Source organism: Arvicola amphibius, chromosome X (genome assembly GCF_903992535.2).
Source record: "Arvicola amphibius chromosome X, mArvAmp1.2, whole genome shotgun sequence".
NCBI classification, from domain to species: Eukaryota; Metazoa; Chordata; class Mammalia; order Rodentia; family Cricetidae; genus Arvicola; species Arvicola amphibius.
The window spans coordinates 96907185-96923982 of NC_052065.1; the positions used below are offsets into that span (position 1 = coordinate 96907185).

General features: G+C 39.0%; 2 protein-coding genes across 2 annotated transcripts in view; one reads left to right on the plus strand and one right to left on the minus strand.

The window, feature by feature from the left end:
• Positions 1-16798, minus strand: part of Trpc5 (transient receptor potential cation channel subfamily C member 5) — a 132209-nt gene that overhangs the window by 80718 nt on the left and 34693 nt on the right. The window contains exon 2 of the mRNA XM_038316885.1: positions 9939-10460. Within this exon, the coding sequence (XP_038172813.1) occupies positions 9939-10460 (522 nt within the window). The remainder of the gene's footprint in view (positions 1-9938; positions 10461-16798) is intronic.
• Trpc5os (TRPC5 opposite strand) lies at positions 3097-3609 on the plus strand. The gene is made up of 2 exons (XM_038316886.1): positions 3097-3222; positions 3403-3609. The coding sequence occupies exons 1-2, from the start codon at positions 3097-3099 to the stop codon at positions 3607-3609; spliced, it is 333 nt and encodes a 110-aa protein (XP_038172814.1).

The window sequence follows — 16798 nt, forward strand, 5'->3', positions numbered from 1 at the left end:
TACCTTTCAGATTTAAGTCTGCCATCCATTTCAAATTAGTATTTGATGTATGATTATTGTCATGGTTCCATTGGTTTGTCTATCTGTGTACCAGTATTATGTGACTTTAATATCTGTAGCTATAAATTTAACCTTGTTATTTTAAAAATGTTTGCTTATGCTAATGTATAATATTGCACAAATTCACGGTATATGGCATAGTGCTTCTGTATGTGCATACAACATGAACTAATAGAATCAGGGTAACTAACATGTCCTTTCTTTATGATTGGCATCTTTGAGTTCCTATCTCTAGTTACTCAGAAAATATAGTTTGTTATTGTGAACCTACTGTGTCACGGAAATACAGAACATAATCATTATATTTAACTTGTTTTTTGTACCCATTATCTAACCTTTCTGTATCCTCCTTCCCTGTAGCCCTTACCAGTTTCTAGTAATCAGTATTCTGCATTCAAATGGACAAATGTAACTTCCACATATGGGAGAAAATGTGGAATGTTGGTCTCTCTGTGCCTCAGGCTTGAGTAGTATAAATCCTCCAGTATTGTCCCTTATGAGGCATGGCTCTTTATATATGCTTATATGTTTTAGAAGAGTTTTGCCCAAAGTGTCCTTCAAGAGTAGTATTGATCTTATTGATTCATTGCCCTCCTCTATGTCCCTCCAACTTCAAAATCTAGGTGACTTTTTGAGGAGGAGACCAGCAGTCTTTTTGTGGTAATACCCATCCCCATCGTGAGAACTTCTTACCCAGGGGCCAGCCTAGAATTCAGCTGATTTCAGGTAAGAAAAACTGCCCCTGCATACCTCAAAAAACTAGCTTTGCATATCTCAAAATTCCATTCAGCCCATTATGCCGATCTCCTGAAATTGCCAACAGTTTTGCTGGCATTTCTCACTCCTTGGTAGAGACCTTCTACCTTTAGACTAACTTTATCTTCCAGCTGTGCCCAGATTTAGCAAATGCCACAGAAAATGCCTGCTACCATCAGCTCACATTAGGAAGGTCTCTGCATTTTTCCTGTCTCCAGACCTTTCTGAAAGCCTTAGATCTACTGATTTTGGAATTTATCTTTGTTTTTCTTTTCTCTGTGTGTATCTGTTAATTTTTTCTTTTGGTTGTTGCAGGAGCATCTGCAACCTATTTGAAAGCAGAACTCCAGCAATCATTTTCTAGGCACAGCTGTAAGCCTTTTGCCCATCTTGGTTCTATTAGAGGTGAGTAACTTTCCATCATTTAAATAAATTCAGCACATCAGAGGGGGAGGATTGAACGGACACATCTGTGAATCTCCATGAAACAATCTCTCCATCAGTTTGTGTTAGACGCATTCAATTCAGAATTTAGCCAGTTTCAAGGGATAACAACTGTAAGGAACACTCTCATTCTATTCCTGTTTAGGAGAATGAGATGTCAGCTATGGACCCATGAAAGCAAACATGCTAGTGTAGATATGCAAACGCGCTTCCTTTGACATAGATCTTTGGAAGTAATTTTCAAGCTGCACCATGTGACTGACCACAAATAACCTAGGATTCTCAATTTTCCCAATCACAACTTCATATAGTTATTTTATTGTAAGTATTAGACACTAAAACATAAAATTAGGTTTCCTGGTGCTTTACATGTTATAGGCCTTCCACAAATTTGAGAATTTATTACACTATTATGGGTATGCCATCTCATCTAACATATGCTTTGCAGGTAGGGGACTGATTATGTTTGGTTACTTTCGGAGGGGTGATATACAGTGAAAAGTACAATAGTAATAAATGAGATCCAGCAATTTCATATTATTATATAACCTAAAACTCTGTAAAATATAACTATTAATACCACACTAGATAGTTCACGTATGATTCTCTTAATTACTTCTCATTTCCCTAGATACAATTATTCTTTTTTTACACCATCGATTTTCTAGCATTCTATGTGAATAGTATACAGTATATACTCTTTTATGTCTAATTTTCACTAAATATAATATTTTTATATTAATACTTATTTCTATTAGTAGTACACTTATTTTATATTTATGATTAGTATCTTACTCTGTCAATATTCTACAGCTATTTAATCTTCGGCAATTGACACGATCCCCAAATAGCATCAAATTCTGTAGCACCATTGGCCTCATGCCCCAATTGGTCACCATCATAATCAAATTAAAATCCTCATTTCTCATCTAAATGAGTGGAGTAACCATTGTCAGCTCTACAGGATTCATTATCATCAAAATACCATTTTCTCTAGCGTTTTAGTAATATTTTATCTATTGAGAGGACTAACGAGATATGGAATCAGTGTCATTTCCTCTAATAGTTAATAGAGTTATTGATTGCATAGCCTAATTAATAAGAACAAATGAAGAGCATTTACAATTTATTGCAAGTAACATCTGTCCCCAGGATGCAGGACAATTGAAAACTTTAATTAATTAATAACTAAAAGCATCAAAGCATTTAACCGCTCAGATATAAATGGCAAAGAGGCAAAGATGCTAATATATACAGTTAAAGGCTGAGTGATAGGGTATCTTTTCTCAATGGAGATGTTCAGGGGAGATATGAACACCACCTATGCTCATTTTATTCTGAAATCTCTGAGCAAAAATAAATATCATGAAAATTTCAAAGGAAAAGGGAGGCAATAGATCCTCATTAGGTGTTCAAAAGGAAGAACAACAGCTAGAGATCTTCTTTAACTCTATGGACAATTCTCGTGTAGCTCTATCTTGTATCTATAACCTGAAGTATGGATAAAAGGCAAGGATGCTGATCTTTGTATTTGTCTTTTTCCGTTATTAGATCTGATTTGCTGTGTTGTCTTGGATGTGACAATCTGGTGGTGATTACAATAGTAATCCACTACTAGTTCAGACATTTTGTGAGAGATTAACCAACATCAACAAAAAGCTCTGTAGTTCTACTATACTCATTCCATACTTGATTATCATCATCATAATCACACCAACTGCCCCATTTCTTCTCCAAGCCAACAGAAGGGCCATTAATCGACTCCACAAGATCCACTCTTATCAAGAACTCATTTGCTTTCAGTAATATTTTATCTCTTGAGAAGAGGGTTGAGCCATGGAATCTGTGTCAATCCCTGCACTGGTTGTTGGACTTATCGATTGCGTAGCCCAGCTAATAAGAATAGCTGAGGAGCTGTTGCAGTTTGTCTCACAGGAACAAGCTCCTTTGGCACAACAGAATGATACAGCGGAAGCAGTGGGAGCAGCGGGAGCAGCGGGAACAGCGGGAGCAGCGGGAGCAGCGGGAGCAGCGGGAACAGCGGGAGCAGTGGGAGCAGCGGGAGCATCGGGAACAGCGGGAGCAGCGGGAGCAGCGGGAGCAGCGGAAGGAGCGGGAGCAGCGGGAGCAGCGGGAGCAGTGGGAGCAGCGGAAGGAGCAGAAGCAGCTGCACCTCCTTCTGATGAAGATTCTCTGCCGGATCTTGCTGATCTTTCGGACTTAGAATCAATACTTTCAGTAAAAGAAGATGAAGACCTAATGCTTGATCTGGATGAAACTATGATAGATATGACTGACATCTATGAGGATATCCTCCCTGCAATAAAGGATGATGCAGAAAGCGAATAAGATTCAGCATATTAAAATCATTTTTCTATTTCAAATATGTTGTTTTCTAAGCATTAGCATTAAGTGTTTTCTACTAGTTACGCATATTTTCATTATTAAAGCCATGTAGAATAGGGAAGCTTTGATTTCATTTTGGCAAAACTATTTTTTCTAAGTTTTTATTCAAACGACTGACTTTAGTTATGCAATTCTTCCTTTCCTTGTACTATTACAATTCTTCATATGACTGAATAATAGCAAGGGACAGAATCTACCTAAGAATAGAGTGAATTACTGATGAACTTTACCACATAGAGATTCTTAATGTTACTATTCTGGGATCCATGGACATTCTAAGGGTAATCACGCCCATATTACAGTGAATATTTTCACATGGACAGCACAATGTTGAAACATTGAATGTTAAAAAGACAGGTTTCTATGGCAGGGTTAAGGCAAGTAATTCTGAAAGTGTAATATCTTCTAGACAATAAAAGTATAGAAAGATGTTCTAGGTATAGAAAGGTTGTTCCAGATCTACTTGGGCCAAACCTTTGAGAATTCTGGGGCCAAGATATTCTAATGAAAAACTGCTTCCACAAATGCTGATGCATGCTGCAGCATTTTTACAATCCTTTTCTCTGATGGAAACTGAAGCTTGTACCAATGACCAAAGAAAGAAGTTCTAGAATGGCAAGACAAGGCCTGACAAGGACTTCATCAACAGCAAGTCAAACGCTTAAGTCGTCAGCCTGGAGGTTATGGTCTACAAGAGAAATTGCATACCTTCTTGAGTATAACTGAGCTTAAGACATATGGCTAGAAAGCCTAATGTAGTAGGATGGCTAAACCTTAACCTTACATTTGTGACACAATAATCTTCCATGTGTCAGAAAGGTGAAGTATGATAGTTGAAGAACCCTCATGCTGAAACAGAGATCAACTAAATAAATGTACAAGAAATGCACAGATTATACCAACCTATGCCATCCAATTCTTTCCCCTCCATGGACAGATAGTAATATCTTCTTGCCAATTTATGTAGAGTCATAAAGCATGTTGTAGTTAAAAAATTAATATGGCATTTAATATAGATTATAATACAGGCCGAGCTAACTAACATGACAGATATATGACAAAAGTCAAACAGAATAAATGAAAATTATAGTAAAATGCAAATGCTGAGGTTAGTTACATATTATAGTATGACTTTTGCTATAATAATCTTTTATAAGCAAGCTGAGTCTTTTTTTCCCAATAGAAAAAAGATTCTAGGCACATAGGTACAGCCAAAGAAGCAAATAGGTGATGCACTTAAAATAAGCCTAAGCAGATTGGAGAAAGAAAGAAGAAATAGTTTATTTTTCCATGCCAGTAGGAAATGTTAATGAGTAGTAATAATTATAATTAGTGAAACAGTTAAGATTCTTTTCACATTCAATAAGAATATTTACCAATAATGATAACAATCAAAGAACTGTAGGACAGTTAGAAAACATAGTCTACATTTTAAGTAAGGGTTTAGAAACAACTAGGGGAAATATATATTACTGTCAGGGAAATTCTAACTGTAGGATATGGGGTATAATTTTCTGTCAAAATAAAACTCAAATCATAAATAACTGGACCAATTTAGGAAACATCTAGAGAGAGGCCACCAGTCTCCTATTCATTCTATTCGGTGAGCAATTTACCTGTGAGAGAGCAAACTTGATGCTGTGCAAACATTATAGGCACACTACAGGGTAGAGAGCAATCCAAGAACTCTAGCATATAGGCTTTAGAACCATTCCACAATGGATTAATAAGACTTGGTTAAAACTGTTAGTGTTTTAGAGAGCATTCAATTAACTGAAGCAGGCCCTAACAAGAGAAGCCTGGAAGTCTACTCTAGACTTTGCAATAAGACAAGGCCTTAAACAAGACAGAGCAATAATGGATGGACACTGCGATTCTTAGACGTCAGAACAAGGAGATGGTGGAAGCTCGGGATAAGTGGATCTGCTTAGCCTCTTATTTACTTGTAACACCTGGGGAGATGGAAGTGTAATGGCATCTAAGAACTAAATGTAATTTCAGTATCGGCTTTGATTGTATAATCATATGCATTTAAGAACTGCTACGTTGTAATTCTACTTCAAGAAATAGACTGTTGTATTAAGTATGGTTGCTATGTGGAACAGGGTTAGAAATAGAGGTAAAGGTGATAAGGAGAAAGTTTAGCAGTAAGAACACACGTAAGCAGAAGAGCTAGTGGGGAGGGTACGTTCAGTAGAGAGAACAGTTTAAATTGCCAAGAGTTGCACAATTGTTTGAGATGGGGTTACTTCCTAAGTGAGTTAGTCTGTGCCTTATGAAAATTAGTCAACCCGACGATATTGCTAGAAGAAGCTAGATGGTAGTTGATATAGATTAAGTAGATAGTTAAATTAAAAGGAGCAATAATAATAATATGCTTATGGGATGTATCCAATTGAGATGTTAAATCTCTTCCAGGAGTGTGGAGTGATTGGCTAGTCCATTATTCAAGTAGCCTTGTTTTGGATCTTCTTGAGGTTAATGCCAAAATCAGATTTTGTATTGCATAGAGAAATGGAGAGGGTGCAAGGCTATATATTTTGAGACAAATTTAGCGGTGTCGAGATCAAGAGAGACAGGCTGGTAGATGGCACTGAAGTAGAAAGAACGAATCTTAATGCTCGAGCTAAAGCAGGAAAGCTCTATGCCTGCATATATTCTTTTTTTTTTTCCGAGACAGGGTTTCTCTGCAGCTTTAGAGCCTGTCCTGGAGCTAGCTCTTGTAGACCAGGCTGGTCTCGAGCTCACAGAGATCCACCTGCCTCTGCCTCCCGAGTGCTGGGATTAAAGGCGTGCGCCACCACCGCCCGGCTATGCATATATTCTATAAGCTACATATCTGCATCCTTATATGTAATGATCTTTTCAAGTTATTATGTTATAATTGCTTATGATCTTTATTGACTATTTTTCCAAACCTCATGATTGTTCTTAAGAGATCTTAACTAATAAACTTTGATTGAAAAACCAAAAAACTTGTAGTCACCTTAAATTACCTAGTAGTAAATTTCTAGGCTACCACACTGCCATGAAAAGTCTCTATTCAACAGAAGGTCGTGGAATATAACCAATGAGAATGTTGTACCACAATCCTGACTGTCTTCTTCTTACTTGTCAGATGATCTCTAAGAAGTAAATGAACATGGTGCTTCATCTTTTGTAAAATGAAGACTACACGTTTCTGCTTACTTTTTTTTTGGTTTATCGAGACAGGGTTTCTCTGCAGCTTTTAGAGCCTGTCCTGGAGCTCTTTTAGACCAGGCTGGTCTCGAACTCACAGAGATCTGCCTGCCCTGCCTCCCGAGTGCTGGGATTAAAGGCGTACGCCACCACCGCCCGGCCCCTCTGCTTACTTTTAATGGTTAAAAGAAACAATTGAAATAACATGGTTTTTAAAGGCTTTGGTGTATCTGTCAACAGACTAGAATATATGAAATTGTGACATTTCCGAAGTCATTCCACACCAACAAATGTCAATATGAAAATACCTGAAGATTTAATTAACATGTAAGGACAATCCAACAGTTTGCACCTGTTACCAAGAGACAAATGCTTCCTCATTCTACTGTTTTATGTAAAAATTTTAATTCGGAATTGGCTTTTGTTTAATTCTTTGGAGCATACTTTTTCACCAAATTAAATTCTTTTGAAGATCCTATTTTGAATCGTAGTAGGAATAATTATGAGGGAAACTGCAGAGAAAAAGCCCTTTAGGGAATAATGAATTATCTTCCATTTTAGGCTAGGATTTTGTTTCTGAGGGCAATACTATACCGGGTTCTTTTCTCTTTGCTGTTTCCAAATACATGACAGAAATACCTTAAGGGACAAAAGGTTTATATTGGCTCATGGTTCATGGTTTTAGCGGGTTGCGGTTAACCATAATAAGAAAGCCATGGTGATGAGAGCAGGTTCTGTCTATGGTGTTGGGTGCTCAGTTGCCTAGGGATCAGGAAGCAATGACATGGGCAGATTGAGTGGTAAGTATAACCTCGTAGGACCTGCTCTAGAGACCTACTACCCAAGTCCTGTTGCCTAAAGGCTCTACAAACTTTCAAATAATATCATGAGCTGGGGAGAAAGCACTCAAAACACGATCCTGTGGGGGGAACATATCACCTTTAAGTCATAACACTGTCTGTTTCTCATAGGCTCATAGCTATTTGATAGTGCAAAATGCATTAACTCTACATATCCCCTACGCTTTAACAATTTTATCGTTCTTCAAAACTTCAAGTTCAGAAACTGCTCTCATATTTAAGATAATCTTCTATGATCCAATATCAAATCAAATCAAAAACATACAGAGGTCCATACTTAAACACCGTGTCACCTACCAAACATTCCCTAAAGGAAGAAATGTGGATATACCAAGAGAAGATTGAAACTGCTATCACAGGCATGCACCACCATGCCTGATTTACTGCTATCACAGGCATGCACCACCATGCCTGATTTACTGCAATCACAGGCATGCACCACCATGCCTGATTTACTGTTAAACACTTTTTCCTTTTTGAGTATTCTCCCATTCTCATGTAGAGGTTGTTACTCTTTGAATACCTCCGGCCTATGACAGAGAATTTTGCTCATTCTTTTTACCAGCCTTCTTCGGGGTCTTAAGGTTATTAGGAAAGTTATCTCTTTATAATGTCTCCAAATTGTTTATGGGCTCTGAATATGTGACTCTTGATTGAATTTGTTGCATTACATCACGGGATAGGACCCTCTTAAACTAATAATTAGGCTGGGGAGATGGCTCAGGATGTAGGAGCACTTGCTGTGTAAACATGAAGACCTGAGAGTGCAAATCCCACAAACCCATGTAAAATGGTGGGTATGGTTGTGCATGCTGTAACTACAGCGCCGTGTTTGGGGGAGGGGGGATATGACAGGGAGAATGATTATTGGAGTTTCTTTGCCACTCGCCTGGCTTGAAGTTCAATGGGAGACCCTGTCTCAAGAGAAAAAGCAGACAGTGGAGTAGAACACCCATTGTTCTTCTCTAACCCCCGAATTAATCCCAGAATTCAAGAGGCAGAGCAGGAGGATCTCTATGAGTTCAAGGCCAGCCTGGTCTACTGAGTGAGTTCCAGGACAAGTCAAGGCTACAAGAAACCCTATACAGAGAAACCAAAACCCAAAATGAAACAACTCCCCCGCTCCGTCCCATAAGCAACTACTGAAACTAGTGGAACATGTCTGTAAACTCAGTCCTTTGGGAAGAAGATCATGTGTCCAAGGAGCTTCCTTCATGTAACCTTGTCTCAAATGCCACAAATGCATTCTTAGGTGTGCATGCACACACACACATGCACACACATGCACGCACACACATACACACCACACCACCACCACCACTACCAACAACAACAACAACAAAAATAAGGAAAAAATGGATATAACAATAATAAACAAAAAATTAATATGTCATTCTCTTCAGTTTATTATGACACATAAAGCACACGCATTTAAGGAAACGTTTTCAAGTTTTTGAATGATTTATGTGTATTAGTGTTTTGCTTGCATGTATGAATGTGTACCATATGTGTGCTTGGTGTCCACAGATTTCAGAAGAGATCACTGGATCTCCTGGAACTGGAACTACAGATAGTTGGGAGCCACCAAGTGGCACTGAGAACCAAACCTGCGTCTTCTGTAAGAGCAACAAGTGCTCTTAACCACTGAGCCATTTTTCTAGCCTTATTTCCAAGGAACTTAAGGGATTTTTTTTATCATGAAAATGCTAAATTTACTTTGTGTAGATAATCTTGTGAAGATAAAATTAGATTTTATTTACTTATGTTCAAGCTAGAAACTAGCTGTATTGTTTCATATCCTACATAAAGAAAGCTTTTAACTGTAAAATAATAAGTGATCAGGTATATTCGTATTATTATATAAATTATGAAGATCATTATCTTTATAAATTTTGTTCCAAAATATACTAAAGTTAAACTTGTAAAACATCTTCAAACCAGGAACACTGCTGTTTCTCCTCTCCTCGGTATTCTAAACCCAGAGAACAGTCCTTGACAAGTATTGGTTGAATGCTAAAATGCCTTCCTTTCAAAGAATCAGGTGACTACTTTTTTGGTCAAAAAGAAACTACACAGAAGCTGTCTGTATCACAGATAAAGGGTCTAACTGGAAGCCCTAGCCAACCACACATGGTTGAAGTCTTATGTGGTAGAAAAATACTGAGTCTTGCTTTGATGCTGTGGACACTGAAAGCTTTAAGCTTTCAGGAACCAAAGATGATCTCAGCTTACCTCTTTCTGGTGATATTTGATTGCCACCTTCAGCTTGGCCAGATCATGGTACTTCTGTGGGTCAAGTTCTTCACTGTAGTCATCTCGATGGTTGAGGATGATCTCTAGTTCTCGGGAGCTGCGCGCTTGGTCTAGCAGGTCCTTGGCAAAGAGCTTACATTGCTGGGAGAGCTCCTCATACTCAGCCTTGAACTCATTTTCCACCTTGCTTAGCTCCTTGAGTTCCCAGCCCAGCCGGAAGGCAGTGAGGATGGGGTCCTCGCTTGATAAGGCAATCAGTGAGGGGCTTGCCAGAGCCTTGTAGATGTTCAGTCGGGTCCTTGAATGGCGCAGGCTGTCTACCTCTGAGCTGGACACACACTCTACACAGTTGCAGCGGATTTGGTGGGGCCGTGGAATAGTGACCCGCTTTTGGACAAGCAATTTGATGATTTCATAGTTGTTGGTGTGGGCAGCCAACATGATGGGAGTGATGTCTGGTGTGAACTCAGAGAACTGGGTGTCCATCAGCAGAGTGGGTACCTATATGCAAGAAATGAGAAACACAGAGGGGCAGGGTTATTGTTAGGAACACAAGAAGCTCCAGTTGGTAATTCAGAAACTGAAATTTCTAGTCTCTTGTAACTTCTTACCCAAACAGGTAATGTTTGTGGGCTGCTGTGTGGCACTTCCCTAAGCACTTTACTTGCATTTACTTATGTAATATTCACAGCACCTAGTTGGTAGGTATTCTTCCCATGGGAAGAAGCTGTGAGAGGCTAATGGATACACCTAAGATTATGTAGTTTTTAGTAGGAGAGCCAAAATTCAACCCAGGTAGTGAAATTGTCAAGGTCAGCTCTTAAAATTAGGCTATCATGATATGTCCAGTTCTATCTAACAGAACAAGGAAAACAAAGAAGGAGAAGATGTTGCTTGTGGTCTTCTGGCTGAGTCACACAGATCATAAAGTCCTAACAGTTTATGGTGTTACATGTTTAGCTGTACTTGAGCTGTTGAGACTGCTGAATTATTGACTTCAAAGACCAAAGACAAGCAGTCATTTTGAAGACCATGCAACTAAATAAAGCCATAATGGCAACAGAAAAGACTCTTACAAATGGTATTGACTTTGTATACATACAGGACTTTAGAGGATTAATTCAATTTCTTCCAAGTCCAGGAAGGTAGAAAGAATTAGGTATTGGTAGGGAGAAGTAATATTGTAAATGAGGAATTCCATGCTTCAGGCAGCATTGCTAAAGACAAGGGGACATTTGATAAAGCTGTCATGTCTAGAATGCGATGCTTGGTGGAAATGGTATATAGATACCATTTATCCAGAGTCATTATGTATTCCAGAGCACACCTGGGGAAGAGCATAGACCCTGATAAATGAGTTAGATTGAAAATAAATCTTCGGGGACTTAGTTTGTTTTCAGGCCGATAAAGAAAGCAAGATGGTCTGAAGTCACAGTTGAGTTAGTAGACTGTTTGTCTAGCATGCACAAAGTCTTTGTTTCAGTGACCAGGACCATAGAAACTGGACAATGTTGTGAATACCTGTAATCTTAGCACCTCAGAGATGTTCAAGGACATCCTTTGCTATATCTATACAGGTCAATGACACTAGCGATACAGGAGATTTTGTCTCAAAAATGAAAATAAAATGGAAGCCCAGGAGCTCCCTAAACTCACATAAGAACCAGAAGATTGAGGAGAACCGAGACAGTGAGGGGAAGGTGATTGGAAGAAAAATCTGAGTGCGTGAAGCATGGATATCATTCCAGCAGATGGGGGAAATACTGATCTGATTACATTTGAGGAAAAGAAGTCCACAGTGTCAAAACTCACTTTCAATGGGGAGGAAGACAGTTGGGAGTCTCATTAAGTAGAAAAATGTTGTTTTAATCAACACTCTCTTTATTTCTTAAAGACTACAACAATAACAATCTACAGTTACTGGTGACCTTACAAAAGCACGAGATACTGGCTTTCATAATTTTTACCTCCTTTCTTTCCTTTTATTTTTTAAATCACTTTGTATAAGGGATTTCTAAAACAGGGAAGTGGCCATTAAAGGGGGAGAGGGAGGAAAATTAAGGGGAGCAGACTGCAAGAAACGCCGCTTTCCTAACTGAGTAGCTGCGTTGGCCTCTGAAGGCTGTCAGTCATCCATTGCTAGGCTAGAGAAGTGAGTAAGCATTGGAAAACGTTGGGAAATGGAAGCTACACACAAAATCAGGGGAAGTGAACAACTCAGCTCATAAAGTAAATTGGACACAGGAAAGAATAATCTCAAATTAACATAAGCCTACAGGCTTCGGAAGAAATAGGTCTGAGTGGGCCATGAACATGAATACAACTGCTGTAAAGCCATGGAGTGGGGAGAGATGGAAAGTGAGCAGGCTGCCATCGTCTGCCCAGGAAGAAAAGAGCTCATATCTGGAAGGTCTGTCCTTTCTCTAGGGAGGGGACATTTTCCAATCTTTGTCATTATCTCAAGTGGTTGGGAGAAGGTGGAGTGGGTGTCAACCTGTTGGACAGTTTTCTCCGGGTGAGGGTGGAGGGACGGTTTGCTTTCTAACATGCTGCTCACGTTGTCTTCTCACTCACTTCTTCCTCCTTCTTTATACTTGTCAACCTTTGGAGATAGACACAGGAGAATCTTGAATTCAGGGTCAACCTGGCAAACAAAGACTCGAACTATCTGCCTTCTCAACTGGGATGGGGGGAGGCCCCAAAGAAATAAACTTGTATTTATCCAAGATGCAGAAGTTGAGTTTTGTAAACAAAAAAGTTCAAGCCTTAATTTGAGAAGAGGATATTTGAATTCTTCTTTGCTAAAGATTGCTGTGGGTCTAGCACTGCGCTCTGTGCTGTTGGGCAATAGAACAGACTAGGGAAGCCCTGCCTTTATGCAAAAGCTTCTTTCCTTACTGAAGAGTGTCTTAGTTTCTTTACTGTTGCTGTGACAAAATACCCTGACCAAAATGACTTGAGGAAGGAAGGATTGGTTGTAGCGAACAGTTGGAGGCACACGCCATCATCACAGGGGAGTCAAAGCAAGAAGAGCATGAAGCAGTTGATCACATCACGTCTTTAGTCAGAAGACACGGTTAAATACATGCCAGTGCTCAGCACCCTTCGTCTAAGCACATAGTCCATGATCCCTGCCAGGGAATGACACCACCAAGAGTGGACATGTCATTCCACATAAGCTAAAGAACATCATCAAGATAGTTCCCCGATAGGCGTGCTCAGAGGCCCATCTCCCAGTTGACCTACGCACTGTAACTGGCACCATTTCATGTGTCGAAGATTCTGAAGTGCCTAAGAACAGAAAGCAGTTTGAGTCCTCTTCAGTATGCAGGCAACTATTGCCCAATTGATCTCTGATCTTGACTGCGGATGTGATGTGACTGTTTCATGTGCAGACTGCCATGACTTCTCCACACTTACAAACTGTAACCTGGAATTGTGAATTAACATAAATCCCTTCTTCCCTAAGTTGATTTTGTTTGGTCAGGGCATTTTATCACATCAATAAAAATAAAACTAGAATGGATGGTAAATATAGAAATAGAAGTAGAATTAAGGCTTATAAAATTATGTTTTCCATCTTTGTAGGGTTAGAGTTCTTAAGGTTATGTTTCAATTTTGGTGAGTTTGGATACTTGGTTGGAACAACATCAGGAAATGATGGTTCTGCATCATGAATCATGAAGGGAAAGTCAAGGTTGACCCTATGGTTGTGATAGTCTTAAGCCAATAGTGATAACTGAAATCAAAGAATGGAAGAAATCAGCCTCTCTGATCTTCTCCAGTTCCCCAAGTCCAATGGTTTGCTACAATAACTCTGTCCAGCCCTACTTTTCAGAACAGATAAGGAACAAGGGAGGGTAAGTGTAAATTACCATTGTCAGCCCCTTCACTCAAAATTCCAGCTGTTGGGGCTTGGATGAGGGCATCATCTTTATTTTCCTAGTGTCTGACTTAACATATCTTTCATTCCTATGACACAGTGTATAATAAAAACTACACTCCAGAGCCATAGACTGATATTTTTGGTGAATACGTCAGTTAAGAAACAAAAATGTGTCTGTGAAAGGTATGGGAGGAAGCTGCAACTTGATCACTTTGACTGGGGGCAGGAACCAGGGAAGGTGAGACATTCCAAATAAAGGGAAGTAGGGTTTGTGAAAAGTTCAAAGGGCCTGAGATGATGAGCAGATGCGGTCCAGAGCAAACCGTCATTAACCTGCAATTTCAACTTGATCAGACTGGGAAGTCTAGGAATTTAGTAAAGCATATCTTTGGATGTCTATGATGGTGTTTCTAGAGAGGCTAGGTCATGAAGGCTCTGAAAGAATTAAAAAATTAATCTATTGATGGATTCATAATCTGAAGACATTATTGAGAGATGGCGAAAATACGGGGAGAGAATGAGTTTGAGGTAAGTAGGTGGGGAGAACATACCTTAAGGCCTATATCTTGCACTGTCCCCTTTCTATAAGCCCTTGCCCTGTTTCCTGGCAGACAGGAAGTGAACCACTATGTTTCACCACGCCCCCTGGCCTTGAACTGAGTCTTTTGAAACTGTAAGTCCAAATAAATCCTGCCTCACTTACATTATTTGTTTCTTGTATTTTGCAACATGGTTGAAAACATAACTAAAACAGCTGGGCATAGTATAAATGGAGATTGTGTACATGTGGACCGCCCATATGGGAATGTATGAAGTTTTCAGCAAATGTGGTCTCTAAAACTATCAGAACAAAACCCAGTATATCAACAAAAACACTCACCAGAAAAGTAATTTTTTAAAAATAAAAACTATTTCTTACCTCATTCTTTTTGTATATTTGCTTATCTTCTTACCTCATTGACACACACACACACACACACACACACACACACACACACATATATATATATATATATATATATATGCTTATCTTCTTGCTTAATGCAAGTTAACCTAGGGCTTTTGGTTGATAACACATCCCTACCATGTTCAGTAAGCTATAGTGATATTTCATTTTTATTTTAATAAATAAAGCTTGCCTAAAGATCAGGGTGTAAAATAGCCACACTAGTCAGCCATATAGGCCAGGCCATGGTTGCACATACCTTTAATCCCAGCAGCCACACTAGTTAGCCATAGGGGCTGGACAGTGGTCCACAATTACAATGGAGTACCTGGTTCAGAGAAGTGGCTCAGATTTTTGAACAACAGAGTAAAGCTAGAGGTAGAAAAATCTCCCAAGTTCAAATTCCTGGAAAAGGAGAATATGCTACTATAGAAAGTCAAGGTGCATATGATGACCACACCCTGATTTATGCCGTGCAGTACCTTTGAATGCTTGGGACAGAATTAGCAAAGAAAATTGAGTCATTTACTAAAGTTATACAGGGCCCAAAGAAAGCCTTTATTGATTTCTTTCCAAGACTGACTTCAGCAATAAGTGGAATGATACCAAATTCAGAAGATAGACAAATAATAGTTGAATGTAGGCCAATGAGAAATATTCAAGGTAATCCTTTGACATCAGGAAACTCTGTGAGAGGACTCTTGTAGGCCCCTATGCCAAATCTCATTCAACCATTTCCTGGCATCATATTGGAAACACTTTCTCAGACTAATTAAAGAACCTAATGTCTATTGTAAGAAACCATACTGCTCTCGATAATAGAACAACTACAGAAGAGAGAACAAAACATTCAGAAGAAACCATTATGTAAGTATTTTGACAAACTTCTAAAAATGAACAAAGACCAAAATTAAAAATATGAATAACTGATGTTGTCACTGAATGTCTGGTAGACCCAGGTGCAGATGTAACAATAATTTCATTAGCAGCTTGGCATCCAAATTGACCTCTTCAGGATGAAAATGTTCAGTTTTTAGGGGCTGGAACTTTAACTCTGGTAAAGCAGAGTGCAAGATGGGTCAAATGTATAGGGACAGAAGGACAGAGAGGAATAAGAAAACCAATTGTGGCTAACATAGCAATGAATTTTGGGGGATGTGATTCATTACAGCAATGGAATACTCAGATTAACGTTCCCCCAATCTTAGAAACAAACCATAAATTAATGTATGTTTCTGGGAAAATATTATAAGATATTATAAAGAACAGTCACCAACTAATCAGGTTGAATAAGAACAACAGCTGCTGATATTTCAAAGGCACCCACCTTTAAAATGGCTGACAGACAAACCTGTACGGGTTAAGCATTGGCCTTTAACAATAGAAAAACTGCAGGCTTTAGATCAGCTGGTACAGGAGCAACTAGATGCTCAGCATATTGGTGAATCAACCAGCCTTTGGAATTCTCCAAAAAAAATTGTCTCAAGGAAAATTGGCCTATTGGTATATCACATTTCCAACAGGATAAAATTTCATAAATCTTCCCAAATGTTTGCTTCTGCTGTTCTCTACGGACACATAATGCAAATAGTCTTTTTGTAGTTGCAGTCTAATTATAAACATCAAAGCTGGCTTTGGAGTTAGAGTGTGGCTCTCTCTTTCTCTAAGCCCAAGCATGCTTATTAAAGTGAAATCCAAAATCTCTGTCTCATGTCAAGTATGGGACAGAAGAAAAACAAATATTTAAGGACTTTATTGTCACTAACCTCATAATCCTTTGGTTTTTATATTGACTCTTTAACAGCTTTTCTTAAGGTAAAGATACACACACACACACACATACACACACATATAAAACTTTTCTTTTTGCTTTTTTCAAGACAGGGTTTCCCTGTAGTTTCTAGAGCCTGTCCTGGAACTAGCTCTTGTAGACCAGGCTGGCCTCAAACTCAGAGATCCGCCTGCCTCTGCCTCCCGAGTGCTGGGATTAAAGGTGTGCGCCACCAC

Coding starts and splice junctions, on each gene's coding strand:
- Trpc5os (XM_038316886.1), top strand. CDS start 3,097: ATGGAATCTGTGTCAATCCCTGCACTGGTTGTTGGACTTATCGATTGC. Junction 3,223..3,402: donor CTCCTTTGGCACAACAGAAT/GATACAGCGGAA, acceptor GCGGGAGCAGTG/GGAGCAGCGGAAGGAGCAGA.